This window comes from Penicillium diatomitis, assembly GCF_028827545.1.
Source record: "Penicillium diatomitis strain IBT 30728 chromosome Unknown utg000004l_segment0_segment0, whole genome shotgun sequence".
In the NCBI taxonomy this organism is placed as follows: domain Eukaryota; kingdom Fungi; phylum Ascomycota; class Eurotiomycetes; order Eurotiales; family Aspergillaceae; genus Penicillium; species Penicillium diatomitis.
Genome location: NW_026623176.1, coordinates 3,473,792 through 3,491,396, shown reverse-complemented (window position 1 = coordinate 3,491,396; position 17,605 = coordinate 3,473,792). Strand labels below are relative to the sequence as shown.

The 17,605-nt window shown below is 50.1% G+C and overlaps 6 protein-coding genes across 6 annotated transcripts; 3 read left to right on the top strand and 3 right to left on the bottom strand.

The window, feature by feature from the left end:
• Positions 1 to 525: 525 nt before the first annotated feature.
• N7539_004436 (putative MFS transporter) lies at positions 526 to 2,549 on the bottom strand (the record flags this gene model as incomplete). The annotated part of the gene is made up of 7 exons (XM_056934038.1): positions 526 to 784; positions 896 to 1,130; positions 1,176 to 1,280; positions 1,390 to 1,743; positions 1,814 to 1,983; positions 2,076 to 2,225; positions 2,344 to 2,549. The coding sequence occupies 7 exons, from the start codon at positions 2,547 to 2,549 to the stop codon at positions 526 to 528; spliced, it is 1,479 nt and encodes a 492-aa protein (XP_056791579.1).
• A 1,390-nt stretch (positions 2,550 to 3,939) lies between these two features.
• On the top strand, positions 3,940 to 5,466 carry N7539_004435 (putative O-methyltransferase; the record flags this gene model as incomplete). Its single annotated transcript, XM_056934037.1, has 5 exons — positions 3,940 to 4,017; positions 4,085 to 4,232; positions 4,313 to 4,327; positions 4,420 to 4,546; positions 4,674 to 5,466. 5 exons carry the CDS (start codon positions 3,940 to 3,942, stop codon positions 5,464 to 5,466), a joined length of 1,161 nt encoding a protein of 386 aa, XP_056791578.1.
• Positions 5,467 to 7,779: 2,313 nt separating this feature from the next.
• Positions 7,780 to 9,700, top strand: N7539_004434 (uncharacterized protein; the record flags this gene model as incomplete). The annotated part of the gene is made up of 7 exons (XM_056934036.1): positions 7,780 to 7,836; positions 7,885 to 7,920; positions 7,997 to 8,169; positions 8,258 to 8,528; positions 8,589 to 8,697; positions 8,760 to 9,117; positions 9,214 to 9,700. 7 exons carry the CDS (start codon positions 7,780 to 7,782, stop codon positions 9,698 to 9,700), a joined length of 1,491 nt encoding a protein of 496 aa, XP_056791577.1.
• Positions 9,701 to 9,834: 134 nt separating this feature from the next.
• On the bottom strand, positions 9,835 to 10,221 carry N7539_004433 (uncharacterized protein; the record flags this gene model as incomplete). The annotated part of the gene is made up of 1 exon (XM_056934035.1): positions 9,835 to 10,221. The coding sequence occupies one exon, from the start codon at positions 10,219 to 10,221 to the stop codon at positions 9,835 to 9,837; it is 387 nt and encodes a 128-aa protein (XP_056791576.1).
• Positions 10,222 to 10,963: 742 nt separating this feature from the next.
• N7539_004432 (putative MFS transporter) lies at positions 10,964 to 12,647 on the bottom strand (the record flags this gene model as incomplete). Its single annotated transcript, XM_056934034.1, has 4 exons — positions 10,964 to 11,530; positions 11,593 to 12,137; positions 12,212 to 12,320; positions 12,447 to 12,647. The coding sequence occupies 4 exons, from the start codon at positions 12,645 to 12,647 to the stop codon at positions 10,964 to 10,966; spliced, it is 1,422 nt and encodes a 473-aa protein (XP_056791575.1).
• Positions 12,648 to 14,093: 1,446 nt separating this feature from the next.
• Positions 14,094 to 15,555, top strand: N7539_004431 (uncharacterized protein; the record flags this gene model as incomplete). The annotated part of the gene is made up of 5 exons (XM_056934033.1): positions 14,094 to 14,385; positions 14,438 to 14,505; positions 14,586 to 14,777; positions 14,859 to 15,158; positions 15,277 to 15,555. Coding segments are annotated over 5 exons (1,131 nt in total), but the record flags the coding sequence as incomplete, so codon positions are not given.
• Between the last annotated feature and the right edge of the window lie 2,050 nt (positions 15,556 to 17,605).

The following is a 17,605-nucleotide window of genomic DNA, read 5'->3' as shown; positions in this document are numbered from 1 at the left end:
ATTCCATAATAATCGAATACAGAGCAATCGAAGCTCCTTGTGCAAAATCTTCATTTCGCGGATATTTTCATTACACAGTCCCGGCTGTCAATAAGAGATGTCACCTGCTGGACAGGGTGCGACCGCCAGAGAATCGACGAGAGTTGGTACTGAAATGTTTGACTAGAGCAATTGAATAACCATCCATCTCGTCTTTTTACTAAACCTACATCAACTAGGTAAGTATCTAACGGAAGCATCGTTGGATAGAGACTCGGGCGCTCACTTGTCACGTTTGTGGACCTAAGTCACATCCCCGATCAATTATAGTTGATGTGGAAGATACATGGTCCGTCTGGAATTCAAGGAAAATATACACTCCTCCCTACCGAAGTCCGGCTGTGAAAATCAGACATCCGCGTCCGTTGCGTTAAAGACTTCCACTTTTCATCGACGTGATTGAGTTGTAACAGGCAATTGCAGCATTTTTGTAGTAAACCACTATCCAATAATTACTCCTCGCCGACCCTCATCATCAATCATCAATCATGATTCCCTCGTCTCAATACACCCGCGTCGAGGATATTTTCTCTCCACGATAAACACCGGCACAATACAAAGCACAACCGCGACTCCAACTACAATCGCCTGGATCCCAAACACCAGACCTAATCCATTGCGAGCGATCCATGCAGTCTGAAAGTACCCGACTGCGAACCCGCCGGAAGTGCGCCACATATTCAGAATCGCCGAGACCACGGTGGCTTGGTCGGGGTATTTCTCGAGGGCGTAGGCTGTCACGGCGCTGGACATTCGAAGAGGGAAGTGTCAGTTCGATCTCGAGATCGTCCGGAAATAAGAAAACAAGTTGGGAAAAGACAAGTTTGATGGCCCAGGAAAGCGCTTGATGACTCACACTGTTGATGCAACCATCCCCAAAGTCACCATGATCCAGCCAAAGACAATACCGATCCAATGCTTGCCAAAGTGCATTGTCAAGCCATAGGTGAGAAGTCCGCAGACCATGCTCGAAAGAGGAAACCACACCCCGTGCAGGCGATATTCAGTCCGCCATTTTGCGTTGTGGCGCTTGTATATCCATTCGTTGAAGATGAAGCCGACCAGCCACCCTGGTTTGTTGATCGTGAGCGCTGGAGTCTGGCATTTACAATGAGCAATCGAGACTGGTGACATACCTCCTAGTGCACCGACTACGCCTGCAAATCGCATCGACGAAGCTTGGATCGTGTTGAAGTTGTACGGTGGGCTGTGCAGAAAGACGTCGATCGTAGTGGCGATGCCTTGAAGACATGTTAGCGTTAGCTGCCCCCAGGCAAGAACCGCAAAGTGATTGTAGAATCATAGGCCAATTGCACATTATCGCGCAGCATGTTGAACCATTGTACGTACCGATCGGCCACGTAAAGGTGATCAGAGTAGCGATACCAGTCATCAGCAAGGGGAACTTGAAGACATATGCAATCATCACTTTGGACCAGTGCAATATTGTTGCCCGTTTGGGCAGGCCGGTGTTATGGTTCCCGATATACGAAGCGAATCTTGGGATTGGAGCCTTTCCGGGCGTGTAGTACGTCTCGGCTCCAAAGACGAGCACCATCAGCGTCGACAGGGCATATATCGCGGTGAGCACAGCGAATGAGATGACCCAGGTCGAGGCATCGCCGATATATCCTGCTAGTGCGGGAGCCAGATATGGGCCGACCATGAATGCGGTGCCCCAGATATTGATCATGCGAGGCCATTCTTGAAACAAAAGTCTCATTAGAAAAGATCCAGAACTCATTAGATGAGGATCACAAACTTGGCTACTCACCCTCGGGACTATACATGTCGTGGATAATAGGCAGGCCGATGACTTGTGGGACTGTCCCGAAGAGACCCTGCAGAGTGCGGAAAACAGTGAATGTTGTATAGTCTTTCGACAGTGTGGCACCCAGGACCATGAACATTGTTATGGCTTGAGGCCAAATCCACACAGGATATCTGGAAAAGAAGAGTTATACATCTCGCCGTTAGACCTTCCTCGTGAGGGTGGCTGGATTGGGCTATTGCACGTGAGGGTATCGTGCACTTACCGACCGTAGGTCTCAATCAACGGCACTGCGAACATCCCGCCGAATCCCTGAAGCAAAATGCCATAGTTCATGCTGGTTGCAGAGTGTGTGACGCTGATTCCCCATTCTATCGCTTGTGGCGTCACCAGCGTACCACCCCAGACCATTCCACTGCAAAGAATAGAAAACAGCAATTAGTGGACTCCAAATCGAACTGGGCTCATACGGGGAGCCATCCAAGTTGGATAAGGTTCCCTCGGGCTCGCCCTGGCGTCAATAACAGACTCACCCATCAGCAAGTAGCGAGCTACTCATCAGTGACACAAACAGGAGCGTTTTACGAGCTCGGCTCCAGTTGCGAGGATTGTTCTTGTCCATCGAATCCAGTGTCTTCATGCCATGCTCCGAGATAATCATCTCTTGCGACTGTGAGGCCGTACTCACTTCATCTAACTGGAACTCACCAATGTCGCCGATAAAATTGTGTTTGTCCATGGCGGGCCAACTGGTTGCCAACAGTACTCGAATCTCACCCTGACCACGCGACGAGAGCAATGTGCCTGGTCTCACAAGGATTTCCCAACAGCAAGGGGCAAGAATTTGCCAAGGGAACACGACAGAAGGGCCTGCGGAGAGTCCTTGGAACAGAGAGGAGGAAAAGTGGCAGCAGAGCACACCGACTGAATGGCACAGTCTGCACGACAAAAAAGATAGCTTTGAAATCAGACCATCGACGAGAGGAGGGAAACACCGCCGATCTTTTATGCAGGTCATGCGGATTTCAATCCCACGGATCTTGATTCTCGCGTGGCTCTCCATGCATGGCGACCCAGACAGGATCGCTTCATGCCTCGAAATCTAGACCACGCTCGGAATATGTCTGGAAATCCAACGCAACCGCGTGGCTCGGCTGTTTTGGATGTGATGGTCAGAGAAGAGGTTGTATCATCATCATCATCATCGCGTGGGGGGATCGGAGCTGTCGAGAACCTTAAGTTGCTGTACTCTGCCCTGTCTTGACTGGTCATTGCGCCACTATGAACAGCAACCTTGTTCACGACCTCGGCTCTACAGGAGAATGGTGCGGTGGCATCGGGTCAAGGATGTTCAAACCTAACCACAGTCTAAGGTCGTCTTATCATTCACTACTCTCATCGTCCACGCAGTGAACACAATGGTCTATCCGTGCTAGGCTTGAGCCTGCCACGTAAGTGTCGCTCTCGAACATGAAGCAACAACAGATGAACAACAATCCCATTGTCGCTCTCGATAAACAATCATGTGGTCTGTGCAGATAGTTTAGTTGACCTGGCTTTAGTCTTTGTGATATGTATAATAGGTGCTTTTGCAACGAACCTCCTGCGCTCGGACTTTTTTTTTTCTTTTCTGATTTTGGATCAGTTTTTCTCGGTAATTGTAGCCGCAAACTTAGTTCAAACTCAATGATCATGTATGAGAATCAACTTGGTGATCGCAATCATGCGTTCGCCATGTGAGACGGGATCCATAAGCCTCACCAGACTGGCCCACCAATCTAAACTACCTTGGGTATCCAATTTCGCTGTGTAGCTTCCTGCAGCTTTGGCGCCAAAGTGGAAATGTCCACCATCGACTCTTTTATGTGATTTGAGTTCGACTTTCTTCCGATTTTGGATTTGGGGAGTCCCGCAGTGAATGCGCGAATAGATTGCGCGAACAGACTCAATGACCAGGGATGATGACTTTGGCTGTGTAAATTGTACAATCGAGTCTTGTATCACAAATCAGCTGACCGAAGACTGCTCACTCTCAAGTACTGCAATGACTGACAGTGCAAATTTTCAATGTGATCAGATTCTCTTTATACGGAGACAAGAATCCTACACCCACCTCTCAAGAGTTGACAATGTCTTTGCTGAATCGTTTAGCCAGTCTCACGCCGGCTGTACCCCCAGGTGCTGCATTGGCAGGTACTGTAACCTTAGTAAGTAGCTCTTCCTGCAGCAATCCTACTAGTCTTGCGTACACTTGAAGTACTCATCGACTTTCAGCCAGCATCTTTGGGATTTGTACCCGTTGCTGTTCACTTTGATTTATTCGGGGCCTTGGTTCGTCATGGGAGCCCTGCGACTGCAGAAGACATTGCGCGTGTTGTGAATAGCGCAGCCAGAACAGGTGGTGACGATGTGTTACACATATGTAAGTTGTTCATTATTTTCAAGTGTCAGAAGAAGATCACAAAATGATTTTGTGTGCACAGAGCTAAGCAATGACCACAGCAACCCTGCTGGTCGGTATGTAATTCAACGAGCTGGTCAACGAATCACCCGGTCCCTGCTGTCGAACCGATATGATCAAGATCTCCATGGCTGATATTGGAACGCAGCTGACACGCTGTACATAATGGCCGGTCTTGGTCTGGTGAATCGCCTTGATGAGGATCGGTTTGTGGCAAATGCCATCACGCACCACATGGTAGCGATGCCGTCGGCACAACACGGAGCAGTCCATTTGTGAGTGCACATACTTCTCTCAGGTACCACCGCCATACTGGGAAGAATATCACCTGCGAGATTCAGTTCCACTGGTTGCACGCTGCATGTATTGTTGAGACATTGACCGTGTTCTTCCAACCACCAGCTGCACCGAAGGGTTACTGGCGGGGGCCTTCTTGATGCAGAAGTTGAAAGACACCAACTTTGCCTACCCATTTGCCGAATGCGACGGCCCACTTCAATACGCTTACCGACTCATGGGCCAAGACCATTTCGCTAAGCAGCACACGTACACAATCATGGAAGCCCAAGGCCGCATGGACAGCTTCAACCAATTCATGGTAGGCAAGTTTTTTAAAGTCGGAACTTTCCCTGACCGCGTGACAGCTGCAGGGTACGACTTAGAAGCCGCACTTGGGATCTCCGGCAGCTCAGCTGGGGACCAGGGTCTCCATGGCGATGAAGTCGCCATGGTGGACATTGGTGGAGGACGCGGTGAGCTGCTCCTTGAAGTTCAGGCCCGATATCCAAACCTTCAACCGTCGCAGCTCGTCGTGCAGGAATTCAACGCAGCCATTGACGAGGTCCCCGGTGTGCATCTGATGGAGTGGAACTACAAAGTTTCGGGAGAGCAGCCCGTACGCGGTGCTCGAGCGTACAGCCTGCAGCATATTCTGCATAATCTGCCAGACCTCGATGCGGTGGCACTGGTCCAGAAACTTGCGCGGGCGATGAGCCCAAAGTCACGGTTGTTGATTATCGAGTATGCGAAGAATCTGACTTACACCAACTTGCACGCAAGCATGATTGCTTTGTATGGAGGCCGTGAGCGCAGTTCAGCGGAGTGGCATCAAATGGCGGGTATCTGTGGTTTGAAAGTGACTTTTGAAAAGTACGAGACCGCGGGGGAATCTTTGGTGGAGATGCAACGAGATTAGTGGCCAGCTTGTGTGAAAATCTAGAATTGCCATGTGAATGAATCAAACTCGAGAATCATCGGGCTTGGTCCATCAGACCGCCGTATGAGTCTGGCTAGCAAAAAGTTCCTGGATCGCTTTGTGATGCCTAAGAATGGAAGTGTAGACTTCACCACAGCCCGGGAGTGCTGAGGCTGCCTGTGACTGACCATGAGTTGCATACACCCTACTTTTCCTGGTTTTGATTTGGGACCATTATAGCAGTCCAGAACACGGGGCACTGATTTCTCGCGGAGGATGTACTTACTTTTCTCACATGGACTGTGACTCGTGGTAAATGTACGAATCTGCGCTCGATTCGAAGAACTTGTTTTGCTTCGGACTCTGCGAGACAAGTCAGATTTCGGCAATGCACAATTGCGGTAAATCGGTTGATTTTCAGGCTTGTGAGCTTTATATTCAACACCGATACCTGATGGCGCATTGAGTACCTATTACCGCCCAATCATTTGATCATACTTCTTCAAAGTAGAATGTATCTCAGCGTCGGCCTCCCTTTGGCCGTGGTCTGCCGTGAGAAAAGATAACTAAATCTAGTCAACCCAAATACAGCCATTGCAAACCCTACTTCATCCACCCCTCCCGGTCCAAGCTTATCAAAGACAAATAAACATGAAAGCGCTGCATGTTCAAAGTCTCTCGCCATTTCTCCGCCTGTAAGGGCTCTCAATCAGATGGTCCATTCGCTCAATTGTACAGTATCTGGATCAACCGTGTACCCCTTGCATACGCTCGGGTGGCGTCAGCCTGGCCGTAGGCCAACATCCCCCACCAGATTTCTGCGGAATGTGAGGACGCTTTCTCAGAAAGGCATGCAACTTCATGGTCACGCCGTGGTTTATCTCCCGGGGAGTGATTGGAAATGTTATTTTGCGCTTTGCAAGGTCTATTTTTTTTTTCAGCTAGCTTCTCGGCACCGTACCTGCCCAATATTCGATATCAAGTGTGCATCGTATTCGACAGGACGAGTAGTTATTCACTAGACGTCGCCTGGCAGAGACTGTGAATTCCAGATTCGCCGGGCGGTGTGAGATGATCATGCAATCGAAGACTGGAGAGTCGCGCGTAGTGAATCAATTAGGTTAAATCGCTTAGTGACAAGATACAGGGCATTCCTAACGCTAGAGATGGCCCAGAACAGTAATTGAAAGACTCGGTATATTTTCTGCCGTGCGCCAAAACCATCAAGATCGCAAAGAAAGATGTCTCGGTATCTTCAAGTCTTCCCTTCAGCAGGTTCAACTTATTAAGGTTAAGCCTTCCATTCGCAAAGATCAGCGGAGGACAGCCTCAATAGGCATAAATCAAGCCAACCGGATAAGAAGGCAGATGGCGCCGTGTCGGCTGATAGAGAGGAGGCGCCTAGTAAAATACCCAGGACATGCATATCCCCAGGTGTATTCCTGATTCTAGGTTTGCCAGTGGCCACTAGTTCCAGTAGAGATGATGTGTGATCCATACGGACCTTACCACTGGAATTATATCCGCTACGCTTGTGAAGTGTCACGTCAATTTGTTTAGGGCTGAGTTCCCTTTCAAAGTCTATTCGTCTGGGTCTATACATCTGGTGGCTTTCCGCCATCTTAAACTATTGAAGTACGAAATTGATTAGGTCATGGTGCATGCCTCGCAAGACACCATTTGCGAGGCCTCCAACCAAAATAATCGTTATCCCTTGCTGGCCTGGGCTTGCTTTTCGAAAAAGGCAATGCCGAGTATGCCCACCACGCGGTTCTCCATTGGGTAGAACCCGGTGAAGCGAGGCTCACGGAGAGAACAACCTGTCGGGTCCGGTTTTGCTCACTGACTTACCGGAACCTACGCGGTCTTGGTAAAAACCCTTGAATCGACTTCAGCGTTGCCTAGTGTCGGAGAGATCCGAGTTCCACCAGTTCGTCGACGACCGAGCTCCAAAACCTTGATAGGGCGATCCGATCGCCGGGGGATTTGGATTTATCAAGGGTCCATTCGCGCTGCAGATCATGTTGAAATGAATGCGACCTTTATTCAGGACATTCAAGTGATTTCTGCTCAGTGGGTGAAATACGATTCTTGGGCCACGCGAAGCGTCTTATGAGCACGACTTCTTGATCAGCACCTTGCTCGGTCTATCTCGCCGCAGGTCAGATTGAGCTGAATACTGCGAGGTCGTGGCCGTGACATCATTTGATTAATATTCGCACGACTATCAGCTTCTGCATGAATTCAGATCCGCGAATTGGTCCATTGCCGTGAAGAGTTCCAAAGGAAAATTGCAGTTTCAATCATTTGATAATGGAGAGTATCCCAAGACCGGGGAGAGGGCGATGTGAATATCGGTACGTCGAAACTGTAATGAAGAGACTTGATTTGGAGCAGGAGAGCTTCGAGGACTAATAGATTTCGGTAGGCACAAATGTGTTCATAGCGTGTTGGGTATGTTTACCAAGTCACGAATTATTCCTGTCAATTCGAGAATCTCGACTGACTGGATAATCTCTACGTTGATCAGGTGTTGACCATCGTGGTGGGAATCACGCTGCTCTTCCGCTACGCAGTCAAAAGCTGGGTGCGATTTGCACTACCACAGGTTTCGGCCCCAGGGCGAATCTGGGGATATGAAGACCTGTTCTTCCTTGCTGGCTTCGTGCTTGACCTAGGCCATATGGTCATGATTCAGATGAGGTGAGTGAAGTGAGATTTGTCTCCGTATTGTTGTGGTTATTTCAATTCGAGGTATATCGGTCAGTTTTGACTGATTGATCATAATCAGCTCGAGATGGGGGTTAGGCCGACATTTCTTCTACTTGACTGGAGAAGAGCGCTCCATGGCGATGAAATACGACTTTTACTCCCAGCCACTTGCCGTCGCCGCGGCCATGGTGTCTCGAACCGGAATGATGTGGTTCCTCCTGACGTGCTTTGCGGCGAGTGATAAGAAGATTCGAATCTCGATCATTGTGTGCGCAATTGTGCAGATTGTCGTCAATATGGTGACGATCGTGCAGATTATTGTCCAGTGTGGGCCAAACCCGTACTTTGCGGTATGCTATCGCCAATATCTCCGGTCACATCGGCGTGCAGAGCCTGGACTGACTTCACAGACTAATCGCGTACTATACTTCAAATACATGTGGACTCCGCTGCCGAGCGACGGATCTGTCGTCTGTCAATCGCCGGACGTCCAGACCACGGTGGGCTTTGTACAAGGAGGTTTGTCGATAGTCCTGATCCGATCTCACGACCATATTCGTTCTGATACAGTTCCCTCGCAGGCTTCAATACCGTCATCGACTGGATTCTGGCAGTGATTGCCGGTGTTGAACTATGGCAATTCTTCCTTCGAACTCTGCACCGTGAAAACCTCTCGTTTTGGTCACAGTTCAAGAGGATTAACAGCACTGTGCGGTCTCGACGAATTTGGCAGACCTTGACCCTATGTGGGCCATTGCTCCTTTCAGGCGCGGCGTCAATCATCAAGACATATGTAAGTTCTGTGATGCTCCGTCGGGTCGCCTTGGAAAACTGGAATACCCCCATGCTGACTGAATGGAAATGTGACCAGAAACTCAAATCCTTGGGAGACAGACTGGATTTCACATATAATATTGTGTCTTTTATTTTGTGGGTAAAGTAAGTACTCCGCTTTCGAACATTGCCAGGCATTGCTTCTTTGCACACCTCGCCCACCTCCATCTCAGATCTTGACGGCTGACGAGCTCTCAAAAGAATTGAGAACTATAGCATTCTTCTCGCCTCTTGCGCTCCAGTCGCGCGCCTGTTCCTTCGGACCATCGTTGATGCGCGCCAAGAGGGACGAACAGGCTACTGGTCCAAATCGAATTCGCGAAACAAGAGCGCCCAGAACGAGATGGAACTCAGAGACAGACGGGACCCAGACAAGATCAGCTGGGTTGATTCGACGACCGCTACAGCGACGGCGATGACACAATGGCAGGATGAGGAACAGCCGCCGATCACGTGGACAGTGAGCCCGGATCGATCCAAGCACCGCGTCTCCAAGGGCTTCCAGGGCTATGAGAAGGAAGCAGATGGGAACAACAGTGGAGGTGTCACCGTCCAGACGGATATTGTAGTGCAAGTCGACAACAGATGGTCAACTTGCAGCGGGGATGCTCGGCTTCTTCCAGATGGCGGAGAGCTTATGCCAGGGCTTCCCCAGCCGAGTCTGCGGCACTCCAGAGGCTCATTTTGAGCCCTCGTAATATCCATGACCATGTCACCATAGCATAATAGTCCTTGCAAATGATGAAGTCAATTCCTCGATCTGAATTTTGGCCGCTGATTCAAGGGATCGGCCGACCAGACAGTGTCACCCAGAGAATGACATCAGGGCTGATATCCCATGCCTTTTCTCCACCACTTCCAGACCCCACGTTCCTCCATGCGATGCCCAAATTCCCTGACACTGTCCACCTCAGCAAGACCTACATCCACACCTGCATCAGGTGATCTGGATTTCTCCCCGTCGACTCCTTCACCTTCCACGGCACCCGGCCTGGTAACAAGTTGAAAGTCCTTGTATCGCAGTTTCCGCACCACATTAACCCATTCGTCGACGCTCGACTTGTCCGAGCCCTCGACGTACATGATTCCGGGGCAGCCCCCGGACCGGAGCAGCACGTGGCATTTGTGTGCGTCGGCGGCGCGTTTGAGGGCAGCAACTTTTTTGCGCGAAGTGATGTGGTGTGTGCGAATCAGGGCATTGTAGAGCATGGTCGATGTGTGGATGGAACACGAGCCATTTGTCCCCTATGACCAGCCCGACTGGCAGTGCTCACTACTGCGCAGCGTAGACCAGTTGATTGCCCGGTGTGGTGTCAATGTAGCAAGAGGACGGGAGTTGGAGATGATTTAATGCGGCGCCGACCCCGAGTTGCAGAGCGGGCCCTGGATTGCGCCGGCAGACTAGCCTGAAATGACGGGGAATGACTAATCTACCCATGGCGGGGGGCTCCACGCCCGCGTCTGCTAGCGCCGGTGGGAACGGTTCCAGAGCTCTATACAGTTATTGCAGTATACACACAATCTCGCACAGTCTAAGCTTCTCCCGGCGGTGTCCAGGTGTCCTCCAGTGTTTCAAGGTGTAAAGCTCTCTCACTGTTCCACAATCTTGATCTTCAAGGTAGCAGTTTCAAGAAAGTGGGATCACTGAACTTTCGAGTGTTCGCCTCTACTAAAGGTCTAGAGGTTTCCACCGGTCGACAACCTACCGCAATGAACTGCTGGTGAATTTTAGTAAAGACCAAACGGCCCTAATCTGACTTTTATATACAGGAACCCCAAACGAGGGATTTTGGCAAACGACCCGCCCCTTTCAGTACTACATGACTGTCGTCCGACTTCCAGTAGACCTTCTGTCCTCGCTTCGGTAGGCAGAAGAAGTCACATCGCTTTTCAATATGCGTATCGGAAAGAGGGATTCTCCCGGTCAGTAAGGCCGGCCCATTTCGTTTCATCAACCATCGACTCGTCCACGGGCCCCTTTTTTCTGGTCACGTCGACGGTTCTCCCAGAGATAATAAACAAATAGCACAACCGACAGAACAGCCGCCGCTGCCTGCGTGGCCAACACTGCAATCTTGGCGGGCTTGTACTCTGGAGCATCGCGTGCCTGGAATGTCTGCGGACCAATGATGTTCCCCACCGAAAAGGAACCGGCAACAAGAGCACTTGCAAAGGCACGCTTCGTGTGGCCCGCGCAGTTCGCCATTGTCCACTGGTAGAGAATGGGAAGAGTGGCGACAATGGCGTTGACCAAGTAGATACCGATCAGAACACCGGCCTTGTTGTCTTTTGGTAAGAAGGACATCAGGGCGCCGCCCGCGATTCCGGGGATTGTGCAGAGCACATTCCAGGCCCAGCGATGGGAGGTGCGGCGGATGCCGAATCCGACAAGAAGCGTGAAGAAAATACTGACGATGCCACCGGGGGTATTGAGCAAGGCGGAGATAGGACCTGGGAATCCGAATCCCGCGACCAAAGTTGCAGAATAAGTCGTGACGACTCCGCTGGAGACGGAGATCTGGAGAGTCAAATGGGTCAATGACGCGATAAATCATTATAGAAGTGAAGGTGTATACGCACCAGAATCGTGATCAAGGTCAACAGCCATAGTTGTACGTCAAAGACGGCATCTTTGATCTGGCCAAAGTTCAACGTCGTGCTCCATACCCCTGTCTGATTCTCACCGACGTGCTGAAGGAGTGCAATCTTCTCTTCCTCTGACAGCCACTTGGCTTTGATGGGGGTATCTGGGATGAAGAAGTATGTCAAGGCGCCCACGACCATGGTGACTAGACCGAGGACAATGAACATGATGCGCCAGCCTTCCAAAGAGGCATATTTCACATGCTGGAAGGCGAATGAGATGATGCCGCCCAAGATCTGCGCAACTCCAAGACCCATATACCAGAAGGTGAATCGAGGAGCCTGTTCGCTTCTTGTGTAGTACTGACTACTCAAGAGCATCAACGACGGTCCGACGGTTGCCTCGAAGATGCCGAGGAAAATACGGGCTGTCAACAGAGTTTTGTAGTCTTTTGCGCCGGCTGAAGCAGCCGCCGCCACGCCCCACAGAAAGACGTTGCCCCCGAGCCATTTTGCGGCAGGAACCTTTTGTAAACAATAGACTTGATGAAGGTTAGTCTCTGGGGGCAAATGGGAGTCTTCAATGTCAATCAGGGGGAGGGGGATGGTGACGAACCATTGGGAACCTCGGCAATCAGATAGGCGATAAAGAACCATGTTGCTGTATTGGAGAATTCATTGCCCACAAGATGAAGATCCTTCTTGATTCCCATAACAGCCGCATACTAAAGGATTGTGAACAAGGGTACATCCTTGGGTTAGCCTGTTGTTTCAGAGTGACAGAGCGGAAAGAAGGCATCACAAAAGAAGAAAAAAGAAACAACAAAAACAAAAAGACCACGCATCCTTACATTCAGCATCACCTTGTCGAGAAATTGCAAAACGTAGCAACAGAACATAAAAGGCATAAGACGTCGATCAATCTTACGGCGCAAGGCCCCCAAATCCACATTTGGATTCACATCAGCGTGACCCTCGAGATAACGCACAGCATCATCCTGTCGATCCAAGGTCCCCAAATTGGACGTCACGTTGGGCTCTTTCTCACTCATTGTGATGGATCACAAGGGGGTTATGTGTCGGCCGTAAAGGGGAAAAAAAGTACAAAATACAACAGTATATCGCTTCGTGCATGCGACTCGGGGATTAAACAAGGAACACAGTGGCAGGGTTTCTCATCGCCCGTGGGAAGAAGCTGATCAGAAAAAATGACGAGTCAGTCGAGTTATAAGATGCAATTGGACATTCCAACGCTATTCCGGATTGAAGGCCCATGCCCGAGGAAAGATGGGAACGGTGCCAGATAGGCCATGGCGAGAATGGAGTCGGAGTCGGCCTACACAATCAGGGCGCCACGAGGGGACTAAGTGGCAATAGCGTGGAGAATGCGTGCTTAGTGGCGGGCATCTGGAAGGAGCATGCTAGTGTGAAACGTGCCGCTACGACTGATGACTTGTTGATGCATGCAGATTGCTTTGGAGCCACTCGAAACTGTAGGATCCGCCGTGGAGGTTCCATTTGTATTTTCCGTACTTTTGATCACAGACAATGGACGCCACTTCAGAAGTACTGGTTTCGTGATCTCGACCATATCGCCAGATCGGGGGCATTGCATCCTGATGAAGACAAGGCTTTACATGTTGCGCTATTCTCATCATCTTACTATACACCAAGCAAAGAACAGGTATTCACAGGCACAAAGCCATTATCATGCTATTAATCGGAAGAAGCGAATAGCCCTCGCTAACAGAGTTTGAATAGAGTTCTTCGTGCCTACTACCACATCGAAGTGGGTATGAGCTAGTACAGTATTCTCCGGAGAAGACCGGTGGAACTACCGATGTACATACTACTATGGGAACAAGAGAACGGGCTCCATGTATATCCATATCTGCATGATAGACTCACCATTGACCCCTGAGTAGTCGGAAGATTCGGCAGCCATGTTCGGACGAGATGAAGCGGGTCTTTTATTTTACCAACTGGATCGAGCAAGCTAGACTCGATGAAAAGGTACACGAGAAGTGATATTCTTGCGCAATTATTTTCTGAAATATCATTGGGGTTTCAGTTCTGTTAGTATGGAAATGGGAAAAAAGCCTGAGAAATTCCCCGACAACATTGGAGCGAGACCAGATCCCCAAAATGCTACATTGAAAATTGCCCGGTGGAATCCTGGTAGGTAGTCTTCCATGGGGACAGCAGTAGTAAGCTGTCAAATGTCAACCATGCACCAGAAATAGCCGGGGCTCATTCGACTCCACTTAATCTGTGATGTGGGCGTTCCTTCAACACTCGAGCGATGGCTTATCCCGATTAGTGCGTAACTGGGTTTGTCTCGCCTCATTAGCTGGATCTTTTAAAACAAGCAAGTCATGCCTACCATGCGGCGCGGTGATTTTACAGCTCATTCATCCACCGTCAAGACGTCTGTTTCGATGTCGACCAAGCTCTTCTATTACTTACAACTCACGTCTTGAGACACGAGCCCCTAGACAATGGGCTGGGTTCATAATGCCTCGCCCGAGGTAGAGGCACTATCTCAGTACAGAGAGATCTTGGGCGTCTGCCTGAGTCTGACATTATTGATGGTCATCACGGTATGCCTTCGTCTATGGCTTCGAGCCCAGAGTGGTCGATTGGGAGCAGCAGACTATGTCATGGTATTTAGCATGGTGAGTGCAACTCCGACTCCCCTGGAACTTGCTTTGATCTGTCAAGTAACAAGTGGTGCATTGCACAATTTCAGGTATTCAGCATTATCTATAGCGCCTTGTGTATCGCCCGTGAGTTGTCTTTGACTGATCGTCTGCTCCCCTATATTCGCTAACACCCATTGAAGAAAGCCGATACGGGCTTGGTCTTCCATTGAAACTACGGCCCGCGCTAGACAAGGCAGTATACACAAAGGTACCGTCGCTTCATTCAATCCGTTGCGATATTGTGTCAACCGCCACTTCATGGGTCTCCGTATTCTGATTCTTCTATAGATCAATTACGCGGGACGCCCATTTTACCAGCTTGGCATTGCGGGCTTCAAAGCGTCTCTTTGCCTCAGTTACCTGCGCCTCATCTCAGGGACTTCGATGAAACTCTACCGGATACTCATTTGGACCGTGATCACGCTCAGTACGCTAGGTCATTTGGCAGGGGCACTGGTCTTGATTTTGAACTGTACACCAGTAAGAGTCCCACCTTTACCCCCTTGAGTTCGACAAATTGATCGACCCTGACGATGCTGATTGCTCCGCTGAACTGTGCAGGTCAGATCCGCGTGGGATATCACGGTACATGGACACTGTCTTCCCGTCGGTCCAACATTCTACGGCCTAGCCATCTTCACGATCGTCTGTGACGTTGTAATGGTCTTCCTCCCGATCCCTTTGCTCCTCCGTCTGAAGATCAAGCCTGCGCAAAAGGCCGGCGTCGTCTGTCTCTTTCTTCTCGGCTTGTTTACAACGATCTGTTCGATCTTGCGGCTTAGTCAAATTCACCGAGTTGCGTGGGGCGATGGAAACTCAACCATGCTGGTTCTGTGGGGAACAATTGAGTTCAATATCGGAGTACGTATACGCTCCGACGAAATTAACTTTGGTCCTTCCTTTCCCAGAGATCATCTTATTTTCAGTGCATTCCAGTCTGGGCCTCATCACTGATTGTGAATACTTGGCTTTGGAATAGAACATCGTCACCTGCATCCCTTACCTCACCCCTCTACTTCGCGGATTCGTTCGAGATTTCCGGTCCACGAGCAACAAGAAATACTACAATAGCCATGGACGTACTTACGCCATGGAGACTTGGTCCAAGGACCAGCGCTCTCAGTTGCAATCTTCGGCATCGGGCCCCGCCGCCCCTCGACGATCTCCGAGCGAGGAACTGATTTTGTCGAGCAAAGAGCCTGTGCATGGTGGTATCGAAATGACGGTGGAATACTCCGTCTCCCTTGAAAAGGAAAATCGTGGGTACAGCCCGAGATGAGTCTCTTGAGAGAAAGCAAGAAAAAAAAATGCACCGAGCGAAATCAATTCGACGGGAGTATGGACTTGACTGGGTTATCTCCACGATGCACGCATCTTTGCCATTCCTTCTATTTTGTACAAGATTGTCCTTTCCTGTCGCTTTCCTTCCTATAGAATTCTTCTTATTTTTTTTTTGAGGTTGTTGCACTCCTACTTTGTTGCACGACGACAGCAGCTGGCGCAATTGATGGTCAGAAGGTAGACGGGCGACGAGTGCTGAACACTTTGTTTTTATTACGCGCAGTGGGACGGAGGCCTCCGCTGGGTGGTGCACTGTGGTAGTGCGCGTCCGCGCGAAGTGCGTGGTATTTACTTATACGCAAAAGCACTAATTACAACGTGGTACACGACCTCGCTGGCCGGGTCTTTTCGCACGATCTCGCTCTGCATCGGAAGTAAACAAGCCTTACAGTGGCAACTTGGACGATTTCCTCTTTGGATCGTATGACACTTGGTCAAATGGATGCATCTAGGAGCAAACGTCCAAAACGGTAACTCCTTGATCGGAAGGGTAGATTCTTCTTTGGGGGGGGATGTCGATTTAGCTTTTGCCCTCTTGGAAGGCATTGTTGAAATCCTTGACTAAGTCCTGTCCAGGCCGCAGCCATTGTCCAATGCCCATTCCGCCACGATGACAGCTGCCCGTGCCAGAGTTGCTGATATGGCGCGGTAGCAGCGCCATTGTCAGACACACCCACTTGGCGCTAGACAAGGATCATAGAGTTTAGTCAAGTTGTCGAGGACGCTCATTTGGGTTGTCAGGCCCGTCGGTGGTTGCAGTGCTTCCGTCCAGACGGCTGGGGGGAATCCTTCAGCACTCATGACTGTCAACCGAGATGTGCTATTCCACATTCGGGAGTACGTTAGATGAATGTACCACCCGGAGTAGTGGATATTCCGAGGAATACATCGATGATTGGGCACGAGGCACACGGATGAGAAGAATCCTTGCGGGTTCGGGAATCCGGGCCGTTGGACTCGGGCAAATCAACGGATCGTGCGGACTGGGTCGATTGTGTAGACGGTAAAGTGCAGACGCAGAGACTAGAGACTACGACTGTTGATGTCTGACTTGCAATCAAGAGGTGCCTACGGTCTGAAATCTTTTTTTTTTGTGCGTGTTCCACGAGTTGAGACGAGATTCTCTTACATTAAAAAAAAATCCTTCGTCAGTAACATGCACGAAGCTCTCTTTCTTCTCTCACTCTCTCTTCCCCGTCCCATGTCCGACCGAGCTCGAGAAATCGACGATCGAGGCCGGGGCCAGCCGTCAAGAAATAGCCCCGGCGGCCCACAATTGTCAGCATCGATAGACGCGAAAGCGACTCAGGTAAGCTGCAAAAGTGGGTTCACTACTGTTCAGAGTCCTGACACGCACCAATCATCACGCCAAGTCAGTGAAGCTTTGGCATCGGGATGGACTGTCGATGGCATGAAGGATGCCACCCCGGGCTTATTTTGCGGCAGGCTGCCTGTTTCGGAAGTGCGAGAAAAGTATCCGAGGTGTGGTATGGTGGAAGTATGTGCAAAACAAAAGTACCATCCGTACCTTGGAAGATTTCTGCATACGGTACTAGTGTGAGGAAATCGCCGCCCTGGAGGGAAGGAATCTCTTGGCTTCGGCTGTTGTGCGACCAGCATGTACACAACGGGATTGGAACTGGGTGAGATGGAAAAAAGGGGGAAAGAACGGGGACAGGAAGAGGTGTGACTGACTCCAGGCACACCGAAGCAGTTTGGTTTGATCGCGACGGGGAATCCTGGGTTTCCTGAATCTTCACGACTCGGGTGTTGGTCAAGCAGAGGCGTACCTTCTAGTTTCGTTTCGTCGCGTCGACGGGGACGGGTTTGGCTCGGGATGTCAAGGGTGGACACTGGACAGTGCATAGATGCCATAGACCCGAGGGGATTTTTTTTGTTTGTCTCACTTCACTCACTGTCAAGTCTGGAATTTCCGCAAGTTGTAAGGGGAAATCGATTGGGCGTAA